Raw genomic sequence first — 21,366 nt, 5'->3', positions numbered from 1 at the left:
TAGTGTAGCTGGGACATTGGTGTGGGCACTGTATCACTCACTCTATGACTCTGTGACACCACCCTTTGAATGAAAGATGGAATCTCAAGTCAAGTCAAGTTTATTTGTCACATACCCATACGAGATGTGCAGTGAAATACACATCTGCAAGATCTTGCCAGTGAGCGATGGGCGGGAACTTTGATGGGGAGATTGGACAGAATTGGGATGAGGAAACACTTTTTCACACAGAGAGTGGTGAGTCTGTGGAATTTAGAAGTATGAGAGGGCATCTCATTGAAACATATAAGATTATTAAGGGCTTGGACACACAAGAGGCATTTTGGGACGTCGAACAAGGGCAGGACCTACACAGTGAATGGCCGGCCTCTGGGTAGTGTTGTAGAGCAGAGGGATCTAGGAGTACAGGTGCAAGGTTCCTTGAAGGTGGAGTCGCAGGTAGATAAGGTGGTCAAAAAGGCTTTTGGCACTTTGGCCGTCATCAGTCAGAGTATTGAGTATAGAAGTTGGGCGGTAACGTTACAGATGTATAAGCCGTTGGTGAGGCAACATTTAGAATATTGTGTTCAGTTCTTTCCACCATGTTATAGGAAAGATGTTGTCAAGCTTGAAAGAGTTCAGAGAAGGTTTACGAGGATGTTGCCAGGACTCGAGGGGACAGAGCTAAAGGGAGAGGTTGAGCAGGCTGCGACTCTATTCCTTGGAGCGCAGGTGGATGAGGGGTGATAATAGACAATAATCATTAGACAATAGACAATAGGTGCAGGAGTAGGCCATTCGCCATTCAATGTGATCATGGCTGATCATCCCCAATCAGTACCCCGTTCCTGTCTTCTCCACGATCTTACAGAGGTGTACAAAATTCATGAGAGGAAAAGATCGGGTAAATGCAGTCTTTTGCCCAGAGTAGGGGAATCGAGCACCAGAAGATATAGGTTTAAGGTGAGGGGGGGGGGGGGGGAAGATTTAATAGGAACCTGAGGGGTTACATTTTTTACACAAAAGGCAGTAGGTGTATGGAACAAGCTGCTGAAATACGTAGTTGAGACAGGGACTATCGCAATGTTTAAGCAATGTTTAGACAGGTACATGGATAGGACAGGTTTAGAGGGATATGGGCCAAATGCAGGTAGGTGGGACTAGTGTAGACATGTTGGTTGGTGTGTGCAAGTTGGGCCAAAGGGCCTGTTTCCACGCTGTATCACTCTATGAGAAATGAAGTTTTGTTTTCTATTGTCTGTACACCAGACAGATTAATTGAGGACAAATCATGTTTGACTTGAACTAGATTGGATTCTTTGATACGGTCCCTGGAGAAGGTTAATGTCGGGAATATACAAGATGCTACAGAGTCATAGAGTGATACAGCGTGGAAACAGGCCCTTCAGCCCAACTCGCCAACACCGGCCAGCATGTCCCACCTACACAAGTCCCACCTACCTGCATTTGGTCCGTATCCCTCCAAACCTGTCCAACCCATGTACCTGTCTAAATGTTTCTTGAACGTTGGGATAGGCCCTGCCTCAACTACCTCCTCTGGCAGCTCCTTCTGCAGTTCCTTCTGTAGTTGTACAGAGCCCTAGTGAGATCACACCTGGAGTATTGTGTGCAGTTTTGGTCCTCTAATTTGAGGAAGGACATTCTTGCTATTGAGGGAGTGCAGCGTAGGTTTACAAGGTTAATTCCCGGGATGGCGAGACTGTCATATGCTGAGAGAATGGAGCGGCTGGGCTTGTACACTCTGGAGTTTAGAAGGATGAGAGGGTATCTCATTGAAACATATAAGATTGTTAAGGGCTTGGACACGCTAGAGGCAGGAAACATGTTCCCGATGTTGGGGGAGTCCAGAACCAGGGGCCACAGTTTAAGAATAAGGAGTAAGCCATTTAGAACGGAGACGAGGAAACACTTTTTCTCACAGAGAGTTGTGAGTCTGTGGAATTCTCTGCCTCAGAGTGCGGTGGAGGCCGGTTCTCTGGATGCTTTCAAGAGCAAGCTAGATAGGGCTCTTAAAGATAGCAGAGTCAGGGGATATGGGGAGAAGGCAGGAACGAGGTACTGATTGGGGATGATCAGCCATGAGCACATTGAATGGCGGTGCTGGCTCGAAGGGCCAAATGGCCTCCTCCTGCACCTATTGTCTATTGTTCCATACAACCACCCTCTGTGTGAAAAAGTTACCCCTCCGATTCCTATTAAATATTTTCCCTTTTGTTGTCCTCATGGATGTTCAGAAGCTGTTTAATGAAGTCTTGCACAAAAGGCTTGTTTGCAACATGAAGGTGATGGAGTTAAGGATGAGTGATGATAATGGAGGAAGTCAGGAGACAAAGAGATGTGATCAATAGAATATAGAACAGTACAACGCAGCAGCAGGCCCTTCGGCCCAACATGTCCGTGCTGGTGATCTCCTCTACCCGCACATGATCCATATTTTAGTTTAGTTTAGTTTTTAAGTTTAGAGATACAGCGCGGAAACAGGCCCTTCGGCCTGCCGGGTCCGCGCCGACCCAGCGATCCCCGCAGACTAACAACGTCCTACACCCACTAGGGACAATTTTTACATTTACACCAAGCCAATTGACCTACAAACCTGCACGTCTTTGGAGTGTGGGAGGAAACCGAAGGTCCCGGAGAAAACCCACGCAGGTCACGGGGAGAACGTACAAACTCCGTACAGACAGCACCCGTAGTCGGGATGGAACCCGGGTCTCCGGCGCTGCATTCGCTGTAAAGTGGCAACTCTACCGCTGCTCCACCGTGGCCGCCGTATCCAGGTTTAGTTTACTGTTAAGCTTTTATTCAGCTTTTTGTAGCGCGCTACTTAGTGAAAAGTGTTACTTAATGAAAAGAATTTACATAATTACAATCAAGCTGTCCACAGTAGGATAGAGGGAATAACGTTTAGTATTTCAAGATAAAGTCCAGTAAAGTATTATTGTAATCCGAGGGTCACCAAAGAGGTAGATAGTAGTTCAGCACTGCTCTCTGGTTGTGGTAGGATGGTTCAGTTGCCTGATAACAGAAGGGAAGAAACTGCCCCTGAATCTGGAGGTGTGCGTTTTCACACTTCTGTATCTCTTGCCCGATGGGGGAGGGGAGAAGAGGGAGTGGCCAGGGTGCGACTGGTCCTTGATGATGCTGCTGGCCTTGCCGAGGCAGCGTGAGGTGTAGATGGAGTCAATGGAAGGGAGGTTGGTTTGTGTGATGGTCTGGGCTGCGTCCACAATTCTCTACAATTTCTTGTGGTCTTGGATGGAGCTGTTCCCAAACCCTGCTGTGATGCATCCCGATAAAATGCTTTCTATGTTGCATCTGTAGAAGGGCCTGTTTCTGAGCTGTACCTCAAAACTAATCTAAACTAAACTGCATGGGTATAAACTTAAATTGAGGGTTTACTGGTAGAAAACTGGAGATAGACTCAAACAGCTGCAGTAACTCAGCGGGACAGACAGCATCTCTGGAGAGAAAGAATGCATGGCGCTTTGTGTCGAGACCCTTCATCAGACTGGGGTGAGGGAAGGTATAATACAATGTAGTTCAATTTAATGTTACAGATATATGGGGACATAGAAACATAGAAACATGGAAAATAGGTGCAGGAGGAGGCCATTTGGCCCTTCGAGCCAGCACCGCCATTCATTGTGATCATGGCTGATCGTCCCCTATCAATAACCCGTGCCTGCCTTCTCCCCATATCCCTTGACTCCACTAGCCCCTAGAGCTCTATCTAACTCTCTCTTAAATCCATCCAGTGATTTGGCCTCCACTGCCCTCTGTGGCAGGGAATTCCACAAATTCACAACTCTCTGGGTGAAAACGTTTTTTTCTCACCTCAGTCTTAAATGGCCTCCCCTTTATTCTAAGACTGTGGCCCCTGGTTCTGGACTCGCCCAACATTGGGAACATTTTTCCTGCATCTAGCTTGTCCAGTCCTTTTATAATTTTATACGTTTCTATAAGATAACCCCTCATCCTTCTAAACTCCAGTTAATACAAGCCTAGTCTTTTCAATCTTTCCTCATATGACAGTCCCGCCATCCCAGGGATTAATCTCATGAACCTACACTGACTGATTCAATCACAAGGATGTCCTTCCTCAAATTAGGAGACCAAAACTGTAAACAATACTCCAGATGTGGTCTCACCAGAGCCTTATACAACTGCAGAAGAACCTCTTTACTCCTATACTGAAATCCTCTTGTTATGAAGGCCAACATTCCATTAGCTTTCTTCACTGCCTGCTGTACCTATAAGCCAACTTTCAGTGACCGGTGTACAAGGACACCCAGGTCTCGCTGCACCTCCCCCTTACCTAACCTAACCGCATTGAGAATAATCTGCCCCCTTGTTTTTGCCGCCAAAGTGGATAACCTCACATTTATCTATATTATACTGCATCTGCCACGCATCTGCCCACTCACTCAACCTGTCCAAGTCACCCTGCAACCTCCTAACATACTCTTCACAGTTCACACTGCCACCCAGCTTTGTGTCATCCACAAACTTGCTAGTGTTGCTCCTAATTCCCTCTTCCAAATCATTAATATACATGGTAAATAGTTGCAGCCCCAACACAGAGCCTTGCGGCACTCCACTCGCCACTGCCTGCCATTCTGAAAAGGACCCGTTCACTCCTACTCTTTGCTTCCGGTCTGCCAACCAATTTTCTATCCACGTCAATACCATGTGCTCTAATTTTAGTAGATAGTAGTTCAGGACCGCTCTCTGGTTGTGGCAGGATGGTTCAGTTGCTTGATAACAGCAGGGAAGAAACTGTCCCTGAATCTGGAGGTGTGCGTTTGTTTTCACACTTCTGTACCTCTTGCCCGATGGGAGAGGGGAGAAGAGGGAGTGGCCAGGGTGCGACTGGTCCTTGATGATGCTGCTGGCCTTGCCGAGGCAGCGTGAGGTGTAGATGGAGTCAATGGAAGGGAGGTTGGTTTGTGTGATGGTCTGGGCTGCGTCCACAATTCGCTGCAATTTCTTGCGGTCTTGGATGGAGCTGTTCCCAAACCGTGCTGTGATGCATCCCGATAAAATGTTTTCTACGGTGCATCTGTAGAAGTTGGTGAGAAGTGCACGCTGAGCTTCCTAAGAGGGAGGAGAATCCTAATATTCTCAGTGGCAGCATGGAAAGGATGAAAATATACCTCACAAGCATGGTTTTACAAATTTAAAATTGCCTTTTCATTCTGTTTTATTTTCTCAGTAGCCCAGTGGGTTGTGTTTCACAAGATAACAAAAAGTCAAGTGTTTTCACAATTATATACTCCTCTGATATTGAGTGTAGTTGAATATAGGAGTAAAGAGGTCCTTCTGCAGTTGTACAGGGCCCTAGTGAGACCACACCTGGAGTATTGTGTGCTGTTTTGGCCCCCTAATTTGAGGAAGGACATTCTTGCTATTGAGGGAGTGCAGCGTAGGTTTACAAGGTTAATTCCCGGGATGGCTGGACTGTCATTTGCTGAGAGAATGGAGTGGCTGGGCTTGTACACTCTGGAGTTTAGAAGGATGAGAGGGTATCTAATTGAAACATATAAGACTATTAAGGGTTTGGACACGCTAGAGGCAGGAAACATGTTCCCGATGTTGGGGGAGTCCAGAACCAGGGGCCACAGTTTAAGAATAAGGGGCAAGCCATTTAGACATGAGATGAGGAAACACTTTTTCACACAGGGAGTTGTAAGTCTGTGGAATTCTCTGCCTCAAAGGGCGGTGGAGGCTGGTTCTCTGGATACTTTCAAGAGAGAGCAAGATAGGGCTCTTAAAGATAGTGGAGTCAGTGGATATGGGGAGAAGGCAGGAACGGGGTACTGATTGGGGATGATCAGCCATGATCACATTGAACGGCGGTGCTGGCTCGAAGGGCCGAATGGCCTACTCCTGCACCTATTGTCTATTGTCCATCCGTCGAGAAAGAAGGCACCAGCGTATATTTTAAAGATTTTATTTTCAAGTATAAACTCCTTTTGAAACACTTTACATAAATTAACATCTTCGGAGACTAGTATCTGATGAACAGTGAAGTGGAATTCATATAAAAACTCCATAAGGTACTGGTCTCAACATACTGTACCAAAAAAAATGGAAATTGTTTTTTTTATTGTTTCGTTTAGCGGGTAGAAGGATCCTGTACATCGTGGCAGCTCGCAAGGTAAATCCACCAGCGTTGTGTTTTGTTGTCCTGGCTGTTAGAGTCACACTGCTACTCTGCTGAAAGTGTCCTCGTACAGAGCAGCCCGCTCGAGGGGAGAGAGATGACCCCTTCCTCTGCTGCCACAGTGCAGTCAATAGCAAGTGTCGTTCTCTCTCTCTCTCTCTCCCTCTCTCTCTCCGACACTGGATCAACTTAACATGAGGAAAGATTAGACTATTTTCTGGGGAAGCAAAAAACGCAGTTTACTGTATACAATTACTTTCCGCAATTTGGACATTTTCTAATGTTTAATATGCTGTATCATAAAGCAACAGAAAATAGTCGATAGGTTTGGCCAAGTATAAAATTGTTTTGCGTTTTGTGTGTGTGTTTTTTTTATACATATGTTAGTCCAACCTTGGATCTGGCGATCAGCCGTAAACAATTTGTGATTATTTTTCGAGCAGCTGACAGCTCCCGATTTTTCGATACAGCTGCCGAAACGCTCAAGGGTGATTCAGAAGTCTTTGTTCACACCGGCCATCTTTCACCCCCTTTCGTAGAGTGCGGCTAGGTGGGGAACAGATTGTCCACCAAGTCCATCGGCTCCAGGAAGGAACAAATTTGTGCTACAGATTGATAGGGGACAGCAGACGGGAGGTTTGTGCTGTCCCAGTCTCCTTAGTGAAACTAAACAAGTAACAAACGGCAGCGAAAAACTAATCACTCTGTTCTCCCCGGGGAAATATAATGAACAAACGTGTTGAGTTTGTCTCTCTTTGGCAGCCACCAACTGGCCTGTGTGTTACCTCTTTCCGATCTCGTTCTGTCTTAGGAACTGGATGTTGTTCACACTGTCTGCCAGTTCTGGGTACTGTTCCACAGAGAGTACATAGTACCCGTCGTAGCCTTGAACCCTGGCGGCGCTCAGCAGCTGCCTCTTCTCCCCCTCCGTCCACAGGCGCATCCCTTCCTCGCCGTCCCGCACCCGCTGCTGCTCGCGGTTCCAGGCGTTGGTCAGCGCTCGTTGCCGGGCGCGCTCCAGCAGGCGGGCCCGCTCCTCGTCTAGCGTGGTGCCGTAGCGGACCTGGAGGGACAGGGCGTTGTACTGCATCTCCACGTCGGTGAACCGCCGCGTCCTGCCGCTCAGCACGGCAGTCGACTGCGAAACGGTGATGTTGATGCCGTTGTCCAGCGTCTTGCGGCCGCTGGTCAGCCGCAGCGAGCCCAGGTCGATCTCGGGCGAGGTGGTCTTGATGAAGTAGTGGGTGTCCCTGCCCCCGACGGTGTAGTGCACGTTGTCCAGGTAGTAGACGCCGTTCAGCACTGCCGCCACCTTGACGCAGTCCTCGTTGGCGATGTTCAGCACGCTGGTGGTCACCTTGCCCTGGCTAATGGCCAGCATGACCCCCTTGCCCACCAAAGACTTGACCGTGCCAAACCAGAGCCAAGGCTTCCCGCACGATGCCTGGTGTCGACCCATCTGCACGTCCGGCATCTTCCCCAGACCGATGAAGGCCTTGGCCTGTCTTGCCACCATTTGCTGCACTCCAGACACATACTAGAAACAAACACAAAAGCAGGTTTAAGGAACTGCGGACACCGGAGTCCACCGCACACACACACACACAAAATGCTGCAGTAACTCAGTGGGACAGGCAGCATCTCTGGAGAGAAGGAATGGGTGACGTTTTGGGTTGAGACAAAGGTTAATTCCCGGGATGTTTTGGTCCCCTAATTTGAGGAAGGACATTCTTGCTATTGAGGGAGTGCAGCGTAGGTTTAGAAGGTAAATTCCCGGGATGGCGGGACTGTCATATGCTGAGAGAATGGAGCGGCTGGGCTTGTACACTCTGGAGTTTAGAAGGATGAGAGGGTATCTCATTGAAACATATAAGATTGTTAAGGGCTTGGACACATTAGAGGCAGGAAACATGTTCTCGATGTTAGGGGAGTTCAGAACCAGGGGCCACAGTTTAAGAATAAGGAGTAAGCCATTTAGAATGGAGACGAGGAAACACTTTTTCTCACAGATAGTTGTGAGTCTGTGGAATTCTCTGCCTCAGAGGGCGGTGGAGGCCGGTTCTCTGGATGCTTTCAAGAGAGAGCTAGATAGGGCTCTTAAAGATAGCAGAGTCAGGGGATATGGGGAGAAGGCAGGAACATGGTACTGATTGTGGATGATCAGCCATGATCACATTGAATGGCGGTGCTGGCTAGAAGGGCCGAATGGCCTCCTCCTGCACATATTTTCTACGTTTCTATGGTTTTATCAGACTGAGAGTCAGGGGAGAGGGAGTCACAGAGATAAGGAAGGGTAAGGTGTGAAAACAATAGATAAAGGGGACAAAGTTCAGGGCAAATGTACAACGAGGGACTCGGCCTAGGTGGTGTAGCCTACATGAATATAAGTGTACTCAGCAATTTGTTATAACTTTGTCGACACCAGAAACTTGGGAGACACTTGTGCTCAAGCCATCGGCCTGGCCCTACGCTCATCCCTAGAACACCTGGATAAGAGAGTCACCCACGTCAGACTCCTCCTATTCATAGACTGCAGCTCTGCCTTCAACACCATCATCACCAAACATGCAGGGCTTGGTGTCATTATTCGTCTCTGCAACTGGATCCTCGACTTCCTGACCAACAAACCCCAATTAGTAAGGAGAGACAATAGACAATAGGTGCAGGAGTCGGCCATTCGGCCCTTTGAGCCAGCACCGCCATTCAATGTGATCATGGCTGATCATCCCCAATCAGTACCCCGTTCCTGCCTTCTCCCCCTAATCCCTTGACTCCGCTATCTTTAAGAGCCCTATCTAGCTCTCTCTTGAAAGTATCCAGAGAACCGGCCTCCACCGACTCCACAGACTCACAACTCTCTGTGAGAAAAAATGTTTCCTCGTCTCCGTTCTAAACGGCTTACCCCTTATTCTTAAACTGTGGCCCCTGGTTCTGGACTCCCCCAACATCAGGAGAGGGGACAAGCCATCCTCTACAACATCTCTGGTGCTCTGTAAGGATGTGTTCTCAGCCCCTTCTTTACTCCTTGTACACCCACGACTGTACAAATCTAATTCCATTTACAAATTTGCAGAAGACGCCGCCATTGTGGGCCGGATATCAGATAATGGTGAGACGGAGAACAGGAAGGAGATGGAGAACCTGGTGTCCTGGTGCCGAGACAACAACCTTTCTCTCAATGTCAACAAGACAAAGGAGACAGTGATGGGCTTCAGGAAGTGAAGCGGTTCACATGCCCCAGTCTGCATTGACGGCGCTGAAGTAGAGGTGGTTGAAAACTTCACATTACTAGGAGTCGATATCACCAACACCATCTCCTGGACCACCCACATTGAAGCAACGACCAACAACGCACACCAACGCCTGTACCTCCTTAGAAGGCTCAGGAAGTTCAGCAAGTCCCCTACACCTCTCACCAACTTCTACAGATGCACCGTAGAAAGCATTTTATCGGGATGCATCACAGCTCGGTTTGGGAACAGTTTCATCCCAGCTGTTATCAGGCAACTGAACCATCCTACCACAACCAGAGAGCAGTGCTGAACTACTATCTACCTCATTGGTGACCCTCGGTCTATCTTTGATCGGACTTTGCTGGCTTTACCTTGCACTAAATGTTATTCCCTTATCATGTATCTGTACACTGTGAACGGCTCGATTGTAATCATGTATTGTCTTTCCGCTGACTGGTTAGCACACAACAAAAACTTTTCACTGTACCTCGGTACACGTGACAATGAACTAAACTGAAACTGAACTGCCTAGGTGAAATCTGCTGTATGATTTTACTGGGTTGTATGCAAAAATAAAACAAGATATGTATTTGGCAATAAAGTATCTTGGAATAATGGAATCTTACCGGAACATCATCCCATTCCTGACTCCTTACAAGTTCATACGAAGGTTCTTCCAGACCCTGCCTGGGTACAGGAAAACCAGGAATAACATTGTGGAGTTGAAAACCAAACGTCAATAGCCAGCTGTTCACATCTGTGAAGACAATACCATCATGAGATGCAAATACAATGACGGAACGGTGTAGACAAGGGGTTGGCAACCTACGGCCCACGGGCCAAATCCGGCCCCTAACCCAAAATCATCCGGCCCGCAGGCGGATTTTGTTTCAATTAGTCCCGGGGCTCGCAGGCAACCTGGGACCTGCAGAAAACTAATTGAAAAACACATGAAAACGAATGTGAAAAACAGCACCAAGTGTCACACTAGTTAGTATGTATTATTACTAATGTATGTATTATTAGTATGTTTTATTAATAATTACTAATTTAGTTAGTATGTATTATTATTACCTCAGTTTATTAACTATGGCGATAGATGTGGCCCGCCATCCACTCACAAACATGGGTCCTGGCCCCCATGCAGAACAAGGTTGCCATCCCCTGCTGCAGTGAATGGTTGGTTTAGTTTAGAGATACAGCGTGGAAACAGGTCCTTCGGCCCACCGAGTCCACGCCACCCATCCATCACCAGTTCACACACTAGTTCTCAGTTATCCCACTTTCTCACCCACTCCCTCTACACACCAGGGACTATTTACAGAGGGGCATTTATAAGTTCACAAGTTCATAAGTGATAGGAGCAGAATTAAGCCATTTGGCCCATCGAGTCTACTCCGCCATTCAATCATGGCTGATCTATCTCTTCCTCTCAACCGCATTCTCCTGCTTTCTCCCCATAACTTTGACAATATTCCTGAGAGGTGGCACAGCGGTAGAGTTACTGCCTCACAGCACCAGAAAGCCGGGTTCAATCCTGACTGTCTGTGCAGAGTTTGCATGTTCTCCCTGTGACCTTGTGGGTTTTCTCCGGGTGTTTCGGTTTCCGCCCACACGCCAAAGACATGCGGGTTTGTAGGTTAATTGGCTTCGGTAAAACGTGTAAATTGTCCCTGGTGTGTGTAGGATAGCACTAGTGTACAGGGTGATCGCTGGTCGGCACGGGCTCGGTGGGCTGAAGGGCCTGTCTCCACGCTGCAGCACTAAAGTCTCACAGTTCTCGACACCAACAATCTTGGTGTCACCTGCAAACGTACCAACCTGTCCACGTCCAAGTCATCCAGATATATCGCAAACTAACGATGTGTATTCAATGGGTGGGATTGTCTTCCCGACATAAAGATCAGCGATAATTTATAGTTTAGAGATATAGGGTGGAAACAGGCCCTTCGGCCCACCGAGTCTGTACTGACCAGCGACCCCCGCACACTAACACTATCCAACACACATGAGGGAGAATTTACATTTACACCAACCCAATTAACCTACAAACCTGTACGTCTTTGGAGTGTGGGAGGAAACCGAAGATCTCGGAGAAAACCCACGCAGGTCACGGGGAGAACGTACAAACTCAGTTCTGACAGAGATCAGGCTGGTTAGCACGCAACAAAGAGCTTTTCACTGTACCTCAGTCGGTGCATGTGACAATGAACTAAACTCGACAGCACCCGTAGTCAGGATTGAACACGGGCCTCTATCGCTGTCAGGCAGCACCGCTACCACTGCGCCACCATGCCGCCCCCTAAAGATGTGTATTCAACGGGCGGGATTACCGTTCCTGATATAAAGATAAGTGCTAATTTGCCAGAAGGTGGATAAAAATGCTGGAGAAACTCAGCGGGTGAGGCAGCATCTATGGAACGAAGGAATAGGTGACGTTTCGGGTCGAGACCCTTCGAAGAAAAATCGAAGGTAGATAACAAATTCTGGAGAATCTCAGCGGGTGAGGCAGCATCTATGGAAGCCACGGTCTCGAGTAGGGAGGAGGCCGTTCCAGGGTTCCCAAGCCGCTGAGAGGACTCTCCCGACGCCGGAACATCATCACCCGGCGAGGACGGCCTGGAACATCAGGCCTCCGTAGAGGCAACTGTGGAGGCCTCAATAGGCCCGACTATGGGTGGACATTGGGGATGGGACTGGACTTTGTGCCTTCCCACATAATGGGAACCATTGTGGGGGGATGTTTTTATGTTAAAGCTATTTATTATTGTTATGTTTGTATTCTTTCTTATGTGCTGCATTGGCAAAAATAATTTCACTACATCTAGGTGTATGTGACAATAAATCAACCTTTGAACCTTTGAACCTATGGAGCGAAGGAATAGGTGACCCTTCGGGTCTCAACCCGAAACGTCGCCTATTCCTTCGCTCCATAGATGCTGCCTCACCCGCTGAGATTCTCCAGAATTTTTTGTCTACCTTTGATTTTTTCGGCATCTGCAGTTCCTTCTTAAACAAGTGCTAATTTACCAAATATCTTGGCAGTTCTGCTGAAAGATTTGCCGAGGAGGCTGTGAGAGGAAACAAAAGCATCTGTTTGTGTTTGTGACTCAGACTGACTTAAGGAGCAAGTCGAGTTGCTGGTGCTATATTCCGGATGTGTCACCTGCCTTGCACCTCGCTCTGAGTGCAGACTGCAGTGCGTGTGATGCTCAGCCACTGACAACACCCAGAGTTGGCACGCTTCCACCTGTTTGCACTTAAACAAAATGTGTTATAATCTGCCGTTCCTGTCTCTGTTTGCAAACAAGACGGGCGGTGAATCTGTGGAATTCATTGCCACAGACGGCTGTGGAGGCCAAGTCAAAGGATATTAACCATTAAACATTAACGCTTAATGTTTTATGTGTCATTCCTAACTGTCGCTGTATGTCATGTTGTCACCTGCGGGTGGAGCACCAAGGCAAATTCCTTGTATGTGAATACTTGGCCAATAAACTTGTAGCCCTGTCCCACTGTACGAGATCATTCAAGAGCTCTCCCAAGTTTAAAAAAAATCAAACTCATGGTAAGCACGTAAAATGAACGTAGCGGGTACGTCGGAGCTCGGGGACGTCTTTTAGCAGCTCGTAACGCTAACGGTAGGTGCTCGGGAAACGTGGTAAGCTCGGGAAGACTCGTGAAGATTTTTCAACATGTTGAAAAATGTCCACGAGAGCCCAGAGTACCTACGAGCTGCCTTTACCGTAAATCTCTGAGTTCGAATCAGGGCAAACTCGGGAGAACTCTTGAATGAACTCGTACAGTGGAACAGGGCTTTTATTCATTCATTCATTCATATTTTTAAGGCGGAGATAAGATAGATTCTTGATTAGTATGGGTGTCAGGGGTTATGGTGAGAAGGCAGAGAATGGGGTTAGGAGGGAGAGATATTGGAGTAACTCAGCGGGTGAGGCAGCATCCACGGAGAGAAGGAATAGGCGGCATCTCGGGTCGAGACCCTTCTTTCAGTCTGAAGAAGGGTCTCGACCTGAAACATCACCAATTCCTTCTCTCCATAGATGTTGCCTCACCCGCTGAGTTAATCCAGCATTTCTTGTCCACCTTCGATTTTTCCAGCATCTGCAGTTCTTTCTTAAACAGGAGGGAGAGATAGATCAGCCATGATTGAATGGCGGAGTAGACTGGATGGGCCAAATGCTCCAACTCTGCTCCTATCATTTATGATGATGAATTTATGACCAAAACTCAAGTCAGGAAGAACAACGTTGCATATTTAACATAGCCTCGTTGACTATTTATTTTCTCAGTCTAAGGGCGGCACGGTGGCGTAGCAACAGAGTTGCCGCCTTAAAGCGCCAGTGACCTGGGTTCAAACCTGACCAGTCTTCTGATCTTTGGATTGGGAAGGAGGAGAGCGATCAGATGTCGTGGAAGGTTTTATATGTACCGTACACCTGGTGACCTGACCTCTCCTACCAGGTGCCTGATAAACATGACAAACACGGTGGTGCAGCGGTAGAGTCATTGCCTCCCAGCGCCAGAGACCCGTGCTCAATCCGGACCACGGGTGCTGTCTGTACGGAGTTTGCACGTTCTCCGGGTTTTCTCCGGGTGCTCCGGTTTCCTCCCAAACTCCTCCAAAGATGTACGTGTTTGTAGGTTAATTAGCTTCTGTGAGTCTGTACGGGGTGATCGCTGGTTGGTGTGGACTTTGTGGGTCGAAGGTTCTGTTTTCATGTTATATCTCTAAAAGCTAAACTAAAACTGAACTTTGTTCTACGGCAAGTATAAAATGTAATTGTTGTGTAGTGAATACTTGTGACAATCACCACCAGTAACTCTCCTGCACTGAGTAGTATTTCCGTATTTCCCTTCATCATGTATCTGTACACTGTGGACGGCTCGATTGTAATCATGTATTGTCTTTCCGCTGACTGGTTAGCACGCAACAAAAGCTTTTCACTGTACCTCGGTACACGTTACAAGAAACTAAACTCAAACTGAACTGAAACTAAGTGCTACTTGCTGCGAAAAAAAAGCTGGAGTAAAACCCCTGTCCCACGGTACGAGTTCATTCCAAGAGTTCTCCCGTGTTTGCCCGCGGAGATTTACGGTAATGGCCGCCCGTCGGTACTTGGGGCTCTCGTGGACATTTTTCAACATGTTGAAAAATCTTCACGAGTCTTCCCGTGCTTACCTGCCGTTAGCGAGTATTCCCGAGTACCTGCCGTTAGCGCTAAGAGACGTCCCCGAGCTCCGACGTACCCGCTACGTTCATTCTCCGTGCTTACCATGAGTTTGATTTTTTTTAAACTCGGGCGAGCTCTTGGAATGAACTCGTACCGTGGGGCAGGGCTATAAGTCAGCGGGTTAGGCAGCATCTCTGGAGAAATGGAATATGTGATGTTTTGGGTCGAGACCCTTCTTCAGACTCAGTTTGAACAAGGAACTCGACCCGAAACGTCACCTATTCCTTTTCTCCAGAGATGCTGCCTGACCCGCTGAGTTACTCCAGCGTTTTGTGTCTACCTTTGGTGTAAACCAGCATCTGCAGTTCCTTCCTACACATTGAGCTAGCAAGTGGCTGGACTTGACAGATCTCTCTTTTGTCTCACCTGTGATGTAGTCCTTGACGTTCTGGACTTTGCCCACTGGGTTGTTATTGTTGAACATGTAGAGATTGAACGGCGCTGGGTCGTTGGCTACTTTCATCCACAGGTGGATGTCCGGCCTGGTCCAGCGACCACCCAGGATATCGTAGTCCCTCTCCCCAAAGTGAATCAGCTTGGTCAACGATTCGTAGAGGCCTCCGTGGAAGCCGATGATGAGCTGGAAGTCGGGGTTGGAGTCCAGGTAGATCTCACCGTAGGCGGTGTACTGGATCTGCTTGATCATGCGCCCGTTGCTGCTGAAGACCGCCAAGGGCGTGCCGGTGTTGTCGCACGCGATGTAGAACTCTTCGCCGCTGCTGATCTCCATGGCGAAGAGATAGCCCTGCAGGTCGTAGTAGAAGGAGGTGATCTCGGAGCTGGAGTGGTTGTAGACGTGGGTGATGCGGTTGGGGTAGCTGAGGTCGGAGTAGAAGAACTGGAGGTGCTGGCCGCTGCTGATCCGGCTGGAGACGCGGCGGCCCAGACCGTCGTAGCGGTAGCGTATGGTCCAGCCGCCCACCTTGCTGTAGACCCTGACCAGGAGACCCTTGGAGTTGTAGTCGAAGACATCGCCGCCGCGCTGGTGCAGGAATCCGTCCTCGTCCAGCCGGTACTGCACGTCGCCCAGGCGGGTGATCCGGTCGCGCAGGTCGTAGCGCAGCGGCGTCAGGCGGGCGCTGCTGCCCGGGTTGAGCAGGTGCAGGTTGCCGTTGAGGTCGTAGTTGTAGCGCCACACGATCTTTTCGTTCAGGTAGACGGTCTGCAGCTGGCCGTCCACGTCGTACTCGTAGCCGTACTTGGTGGTGTTGGCGAAGGGGCCGATCTTCATCTCCCGCTTGGTCACCCGCCCCACGCTGTCGTACTGCACGATGATCCAGTACATGAGCGAGCGGAAGATCTCGTACTGGATCTCCTTGATGCGCCCGTGGGCGTCAAAGTGCTTGGTGTAGGTCATCACCGCCGTGGAGATGATCTGGTTGATGTCGTAGTAAATGACGCCGAACTTGCCGAACTGCTCCACCTTGCCCGAGATGTCGTCGAACTGGTACAGGTCGATGGGCAGGGGGGTCTCGTTGATGACCGCCTGCATGCTGGTCACGCGGAAGTTGTTGTCGTAGCTGTAGTCGAAGCGGGCGTTGACCATGCCGTCCTCGCTGAAGCGGAAGATCTGGCGGTCGACCAGCGGCCCCACCTGCCGGTAGCGGATGGTGCAGATGAAGCCTTCGCTCTGCAGGTTGACGGTCTTCAGCACGCCCGCCGCCTCGTCATAGCTGAAGCTGACCCGCGTGCTGTCGTACAGCAGCTCGGACAGCTTGGAGGTACGGCGGTACTTGTACAGCACCCGCCGGCCCGTCCCCAGGTACGCCGTCTGCAGCAGCAGCCCGCTCTCGCTGTAGTCCGCCAGCATAGAGGCGTTGCTCTCCGGCGGGTTGTAGATGTTACGGTAGTAGCCGACTGAGCGGATGGTCTGCATGGTGTGGCGGGCAACACTCGGCATGGTCACTGCCGACAAACGGTCCAGCAGGTCATACTCAAATATGTACTGACGCTGGCTGTGGAGCAGAAGCACCATCGACTGGAAAACACATCACACAATCACCATCAATCCCAATAGAGAACATAGAGAATATAGAGCATAGAGTAGAGAATACACTACATTGATTAGAGAACACACATCACAGATCATAGATCATAGAACACAGATCATAGATAATAGACAATAGACAATAGGCACAACTTTAAACTTTGCTCGCCTCACCTTAAAGCTTGGACATTAAAATTCACTGGTGGAATAAAATGCACAAAGCACATTAAGAGGCTCTTCAGTCCAACTTGCACACGCCAACCAACATACCCCATCTACACTAGTCCTAACTGCCTGCATTTGGCCCATATCTCTCTAAACCTGTCCTATTCATGTTCCTGTCCAAATATTTCTTAAAGGTTGCGATAGTACCAGCCTCAGCTACCTCCTCTGGCAGCTCATTCCATTTCCCTACCACCCTTGGTATGAAAACCTTGTCCCTCAGGTTCCTATTAAATATTTTCCGTATCAGCGTTAAACTGTGTCCGCTGGTTCCTAATGCCCCAACCACGGGTAAAAGGTTCTTTGTGTTTACCCATCTATTCCTCTCATTATCTTTTACACCTCTATAAGATCACCCCTCATCCTCCTGCGCTCCAAGGAACAGTCCCAGCCTGCTCAACCTCTCCCTATAGCTCACACCCTCGAGTCAATAGACAATAGACAATCGGTGCAGGAGTAGGCCATTCGGCCCTTCGACCCAGCACCGCCATTCAATGTGATCATGGCTGATCATCCCCAATCAGTACCCCGTTCCTGCCTTCTCCCCATATCCCCTGACTCCGCTATTTTTAAGAGCCCTATGTAGCTCTCTCTTGAAAGCATCCAGAGAACCTGCCTCCACCGCCCTCAGAGGCAGAGAATTCCACAGACTCACCATTCTCTGTGAGAAAAAGTGTTTCCTCGTCTCCGTTCTAAATGGCTCACTCCTTATTCTTAGCTCCCAGCTCCTTCTGACATTACCCAGGTAAGATGTCCCTAGTTCCTTCCTCACCTTGCTGAGGTAGGTGTAGCTGCCAGCTCCTTCTGACATTACCCAGGTGAGGTGCCCCCAATTCCATCTCACCTTTCCAGGTGGGAAGCCCCCCCACAGTTCTTTCCTCACCTTGTCCAGGTAGGTGTAGCTCCAGGTTTTGCCGTCGGTCAGTACGCGGGAGACGATTCTCCCCTGTGCATCGTACTCGACCTTCTCCCCCAGCGGCCCTCGCTGGATGCCGGCGATCTGGCCGGTGGAGGAGTAGGTGATGTTGACGGCGACCAGCCGGCTGCTCGGCAGCCACAGGGTGGGGTGGCCCGACTGGTCGTACAGGATCCGCAGCTGGAACTTGCGGTGGTCGTCGTAGATCTTCTCCGTCCGAGTGGTCCGGTCAAAGTCGATGGAGAGAAGGTTCCGACCGTTCACCTGCAAGAGCGGACCGAGAAACGGAACAAACACCAATCAATAGGGAGGTACGCAGAACATGGAGAAAACAGACACAAACTGCTGGAGTAACAAGTTAGTAAGTAAGTAAGTAAGTTTATTGGCCAAGTATTCACATACAAGGAATTTGCCTTGGTGCTCCGCCCACAAGTAACAACAGTGACATACAGTGACAGTTACGAATGAACGAAGTTACAATAGACAATAGGGGCAGGAGTAGGCCATTCGGCCCTTCGAGCCAGCACCGCCATTCACTGTGATCATGGCTGGTCATCCACAACCAGTACCCCATTCCTGCCTTCTCCCCATATCCCCTGAGATCTTTGAGAACCCTATCTAACTCTCTCTTGAAAATATCCAGAGAACCGACTTCCACTGCCTTCTGACACAGAGAATTCCACAGAATCACCACTCTGTGTGAGAAAAAGTGTTTCCTCGTCTCCATTCTAAATGGCTTATCCTTTATTCTTAAACTGTGACCCCTGGTTCTGGACTCCCCCAACATCTGGAACATGTTTCCTGCCTCTAGCGTGTCCAAACCCTTCATAATCTTATATGTTTCAATCAGATCCCCTCTCATTCTTCGAAATTCCATAGTTTCCCAGCCCAGCCGCTCCATTCTCTCAGCATATGACAGTCCCGCCATCCCGGGAATTAACCGCGTGACTCAGCGGGTCACAGGTTTGCAAGTTCTAGGAGCAGAATTAGGCCATTTGGCCCATCGAGTCTACTCTACGATTCTATCATGGCTGATCTACGTTTCCCTCTCAACCCCATTCTCCTGCCTTCTCCCCAATGAATTCCACAGATTCACCACCCTCTGACTAAAGATATTCCTCCTCATCTACTTCCTAAAGGAACATCGTTTTATTCTGAGGCTGTGCCCTCTGGTCCTAGACTCTCCCACTAGTGGAAACATCCTCTCCACATCCACTCTATCCAGGCCTTTCACTATTCTGTATGTTTCAATGAGGTACCCCCTCATCCTTCTAAACGCCTGCGAGTACAGGCCCAGTGCAGTCATGCGCTCATCATCTGCTAATCATGGCGTAGCGGTAGAGATCTAGGTTCGATCTGACTACAGGTGCTGTCTGTACGGAGTTTGTACGTTCTCCCCGTGACCCGTGTGGGTTTTCTCTGGGAGCTCCGGTTTCCTCCCACACTCCAGACGTGCAGGCTTACAGGCTAATTGGCTTTGGTGAAAATGCTTAATTGACTCTAGTGTGTAGGATAGTATTGGCACGCGGGGTGATCGCTGGTCGGCGCGGACTCGGTGGGCCGAAGGGCCTGTTTCCGCGCTGTATCTCTAAAGCAGGTCAGGCAGCATCTCTGGACAACATGGATAGGTGGCATTTCAGGTCGGGTCACTTCTTCGGACCCGGAAGCGTCACCTATCCATGTTCTCCACGGACATCGTGGGCTGTTCCTGTGCTGTACTTTTCTATAGAAACAAGGAACTGCAGATGCTGGTTTACAAAGAATTGCTGGAGCAACTCAGCGGGTCAGGCAGCATCTGTGGAGAACATGGATAGGTGACGTTTCACAGAGTGCTGGAGTAACTCAGCGGGTCAGGCAGCATCTGTGGAGAACATGGATAGGTGACATTTCACAGAGTGCTGGAGTAACTCAGCGGGTCAGGCAGCATCTGTGGAGAACATGGATAGGTGACGTTTCAGGCCAAGACGCTTCATCAGACCAGTCTTGACCCGAAACATCAACTATTCCTCTTCTCCGTAAATGCTGCAGGACCTGTGTAAACCAGCACCTGCAGTTCCTGCTTAAGGGCCTGTCTCATTTACGCGACTTTTTCGGCTACTGCCGGCACCGGTCATACATAGGTCGTTACAGGTGGCCGAAAATGTTCAACATGTTGAAAATCCAGCGGCGACCAGAACAAGGTACGACTCTTTGGGCGACTACTCACGACCGTAGGGGCTTCACCCCGCGACATGTCTCCTGTATGTCCGTGAGTCGTCTCCTCAGTCGCCCAAAGAGTCGTAGCGTCTTTCTGGTCACCGCTGGATTTTCAACATGTTGAACATTTTCGGCGACCTTTGACGGGTGCCGGCAGTCGCTGAAAAAGTTACGTAAGTGGGACAGGCTCTTTGCACACCTCGAGTTTAGAAGTTGGGAGGATATGTCGCAGTTATTAAAGACCTTTGCAAAGCCACATTCAGAGCATTGTTTCAGAAAGAACTGCAGATGCTGGAAAAATCGAAGGTAGACAAAAATGCTGGAGAAACTCAGCGGGTGAGGCAGCATCTATGGAGCGAAGGAATAGGTGACGTTTTGGGTCGAGACATGACAATAATAAGCAGAACTAAACAAAAATAGACTCCAGCGACCTAGAGATAACAATCCAAGTGAGTCCAACCTTTTTCCCTGTAGCTAATACCCTGTCCCTGTCCCACTGTACGAGTTCATTCAAGAGCTCTCCCGAGGTTAAAAAAAAATCAAACTCGTGGTAAGCACGTAGAATGAACATAGCGGGTACGTCGGAGCTCGGGGACGTCTCTTAGCGGCTCGTAACGCTAACGGCAGGTACTCGGGTTTTTCAACATTGAAAAATATCCACGAGAGCCCCGAGTACTTATGAGCGGCCATTACCGTAAATCTCTGAGTTTGAATCAGGGCAAACTCGGGAGAACTCTTGAATGAACTCGTACAGTGGGACAGGGTTTTAATCCAGGCTTTACCTCCCCCCTTGACTCCATCCAAGGAACCAAGCAGTCGTTCCAGCTGCGACAGAGGTTCACCTGCATCTCTTCCAACCTCATCCATTGCATCCGCTGCTCTAGGTGTCAGCTGCTCTACATCGGTGAGACCAAGCGTAGGCTTGGCGATCGCTTCGCCCAACACCTCCGCACAGTTCGCAATAACCAACCTGATCTCCCGGTGGCTCAGCGCTTCAACTCCCCCTCCCATTCCCAATCCAACCTTTCTGCCCTGGGCCTCCTCCATGGCCAGAGTGAGGCCCACCGTAAATTGGAGGAGCAGCTCCTCATATTTCGCTTGGGCAGTTTGCACCCCAGCAGTATGAACATTGACTTCTCCAATTTCAGGTAGTCCCTACATTCTCCTCCCCTTCCCAGCTCTCCCTCAGCCCTCTGGCTCCACCTATTCCTTTCTTCTTCCCCCCCCCCCCCACCCCCCACCCACCATCATATCCGTCTGAAGAAGGATTTCGGCCCAAAACGTTGCCTATTTCCTTCGCTCCATAGATGCTGCCTCACCCGATGAGTTTCTCCAGCATTTTTGTCTACCTTCAATTTTCCAGCATCTACAGTTCCTTCTTCAAGAGCTTTCTGGTA

The 21,366-nt window shown here is 49.2% G+C and overlaps 1 protein-coding gene across 1 annotated transcript in view; it reads right to left on the bottom strand.

Moving 5' to 3' along the window:
- Positions 1 to 5,934: 5,934 nt before the first annotated feature.
- The window catches only part of tenm3 (teneurin transmembrane protein 3), a 702,745-nt gene continuing 687,313 nt past the window's right edge, over positions 5,935 to 21,366 (bottom strand). Inside the window, 4 exon segments of the mRNA XM_033018762.1 lie at positions 5,935 to 7,700; positions 10,023 to 10,153; positions 15,015 to 16,626; positions 17,741 to 18,037. Of these exon segments, the coding sequence (XP_032874653.1) occupies positions 6,945 to 7,700; positions 10,023 to 10,153; positions 15,015 to 16,626; positions 17,741 to 18,037 (2,796 nt within the window). The 3' untranslated portion in view covers positions 5,935 to 6,944.

The sequence above is a fragment of the Amblyraja radiata genome, chromosome 3 (genome assembly GCF_010909765.2).
Source record: "Amblyraja radiata isolate CabotCenter1 chromosome 3, sAmbRad1.1.pri, whole genome shotgun sequence".
NCBI lineage: Eukaryota > Metazoa > Chordata > Chondrichthyes > Rajiformes > Rajidae > Amblyraja > Amblyraja radiata.
The sequence above is the reverse complement of the archived record's forward strand: the minus strand, read 5'-3'. Positions and strand labels throughout refer to the sequence as shown.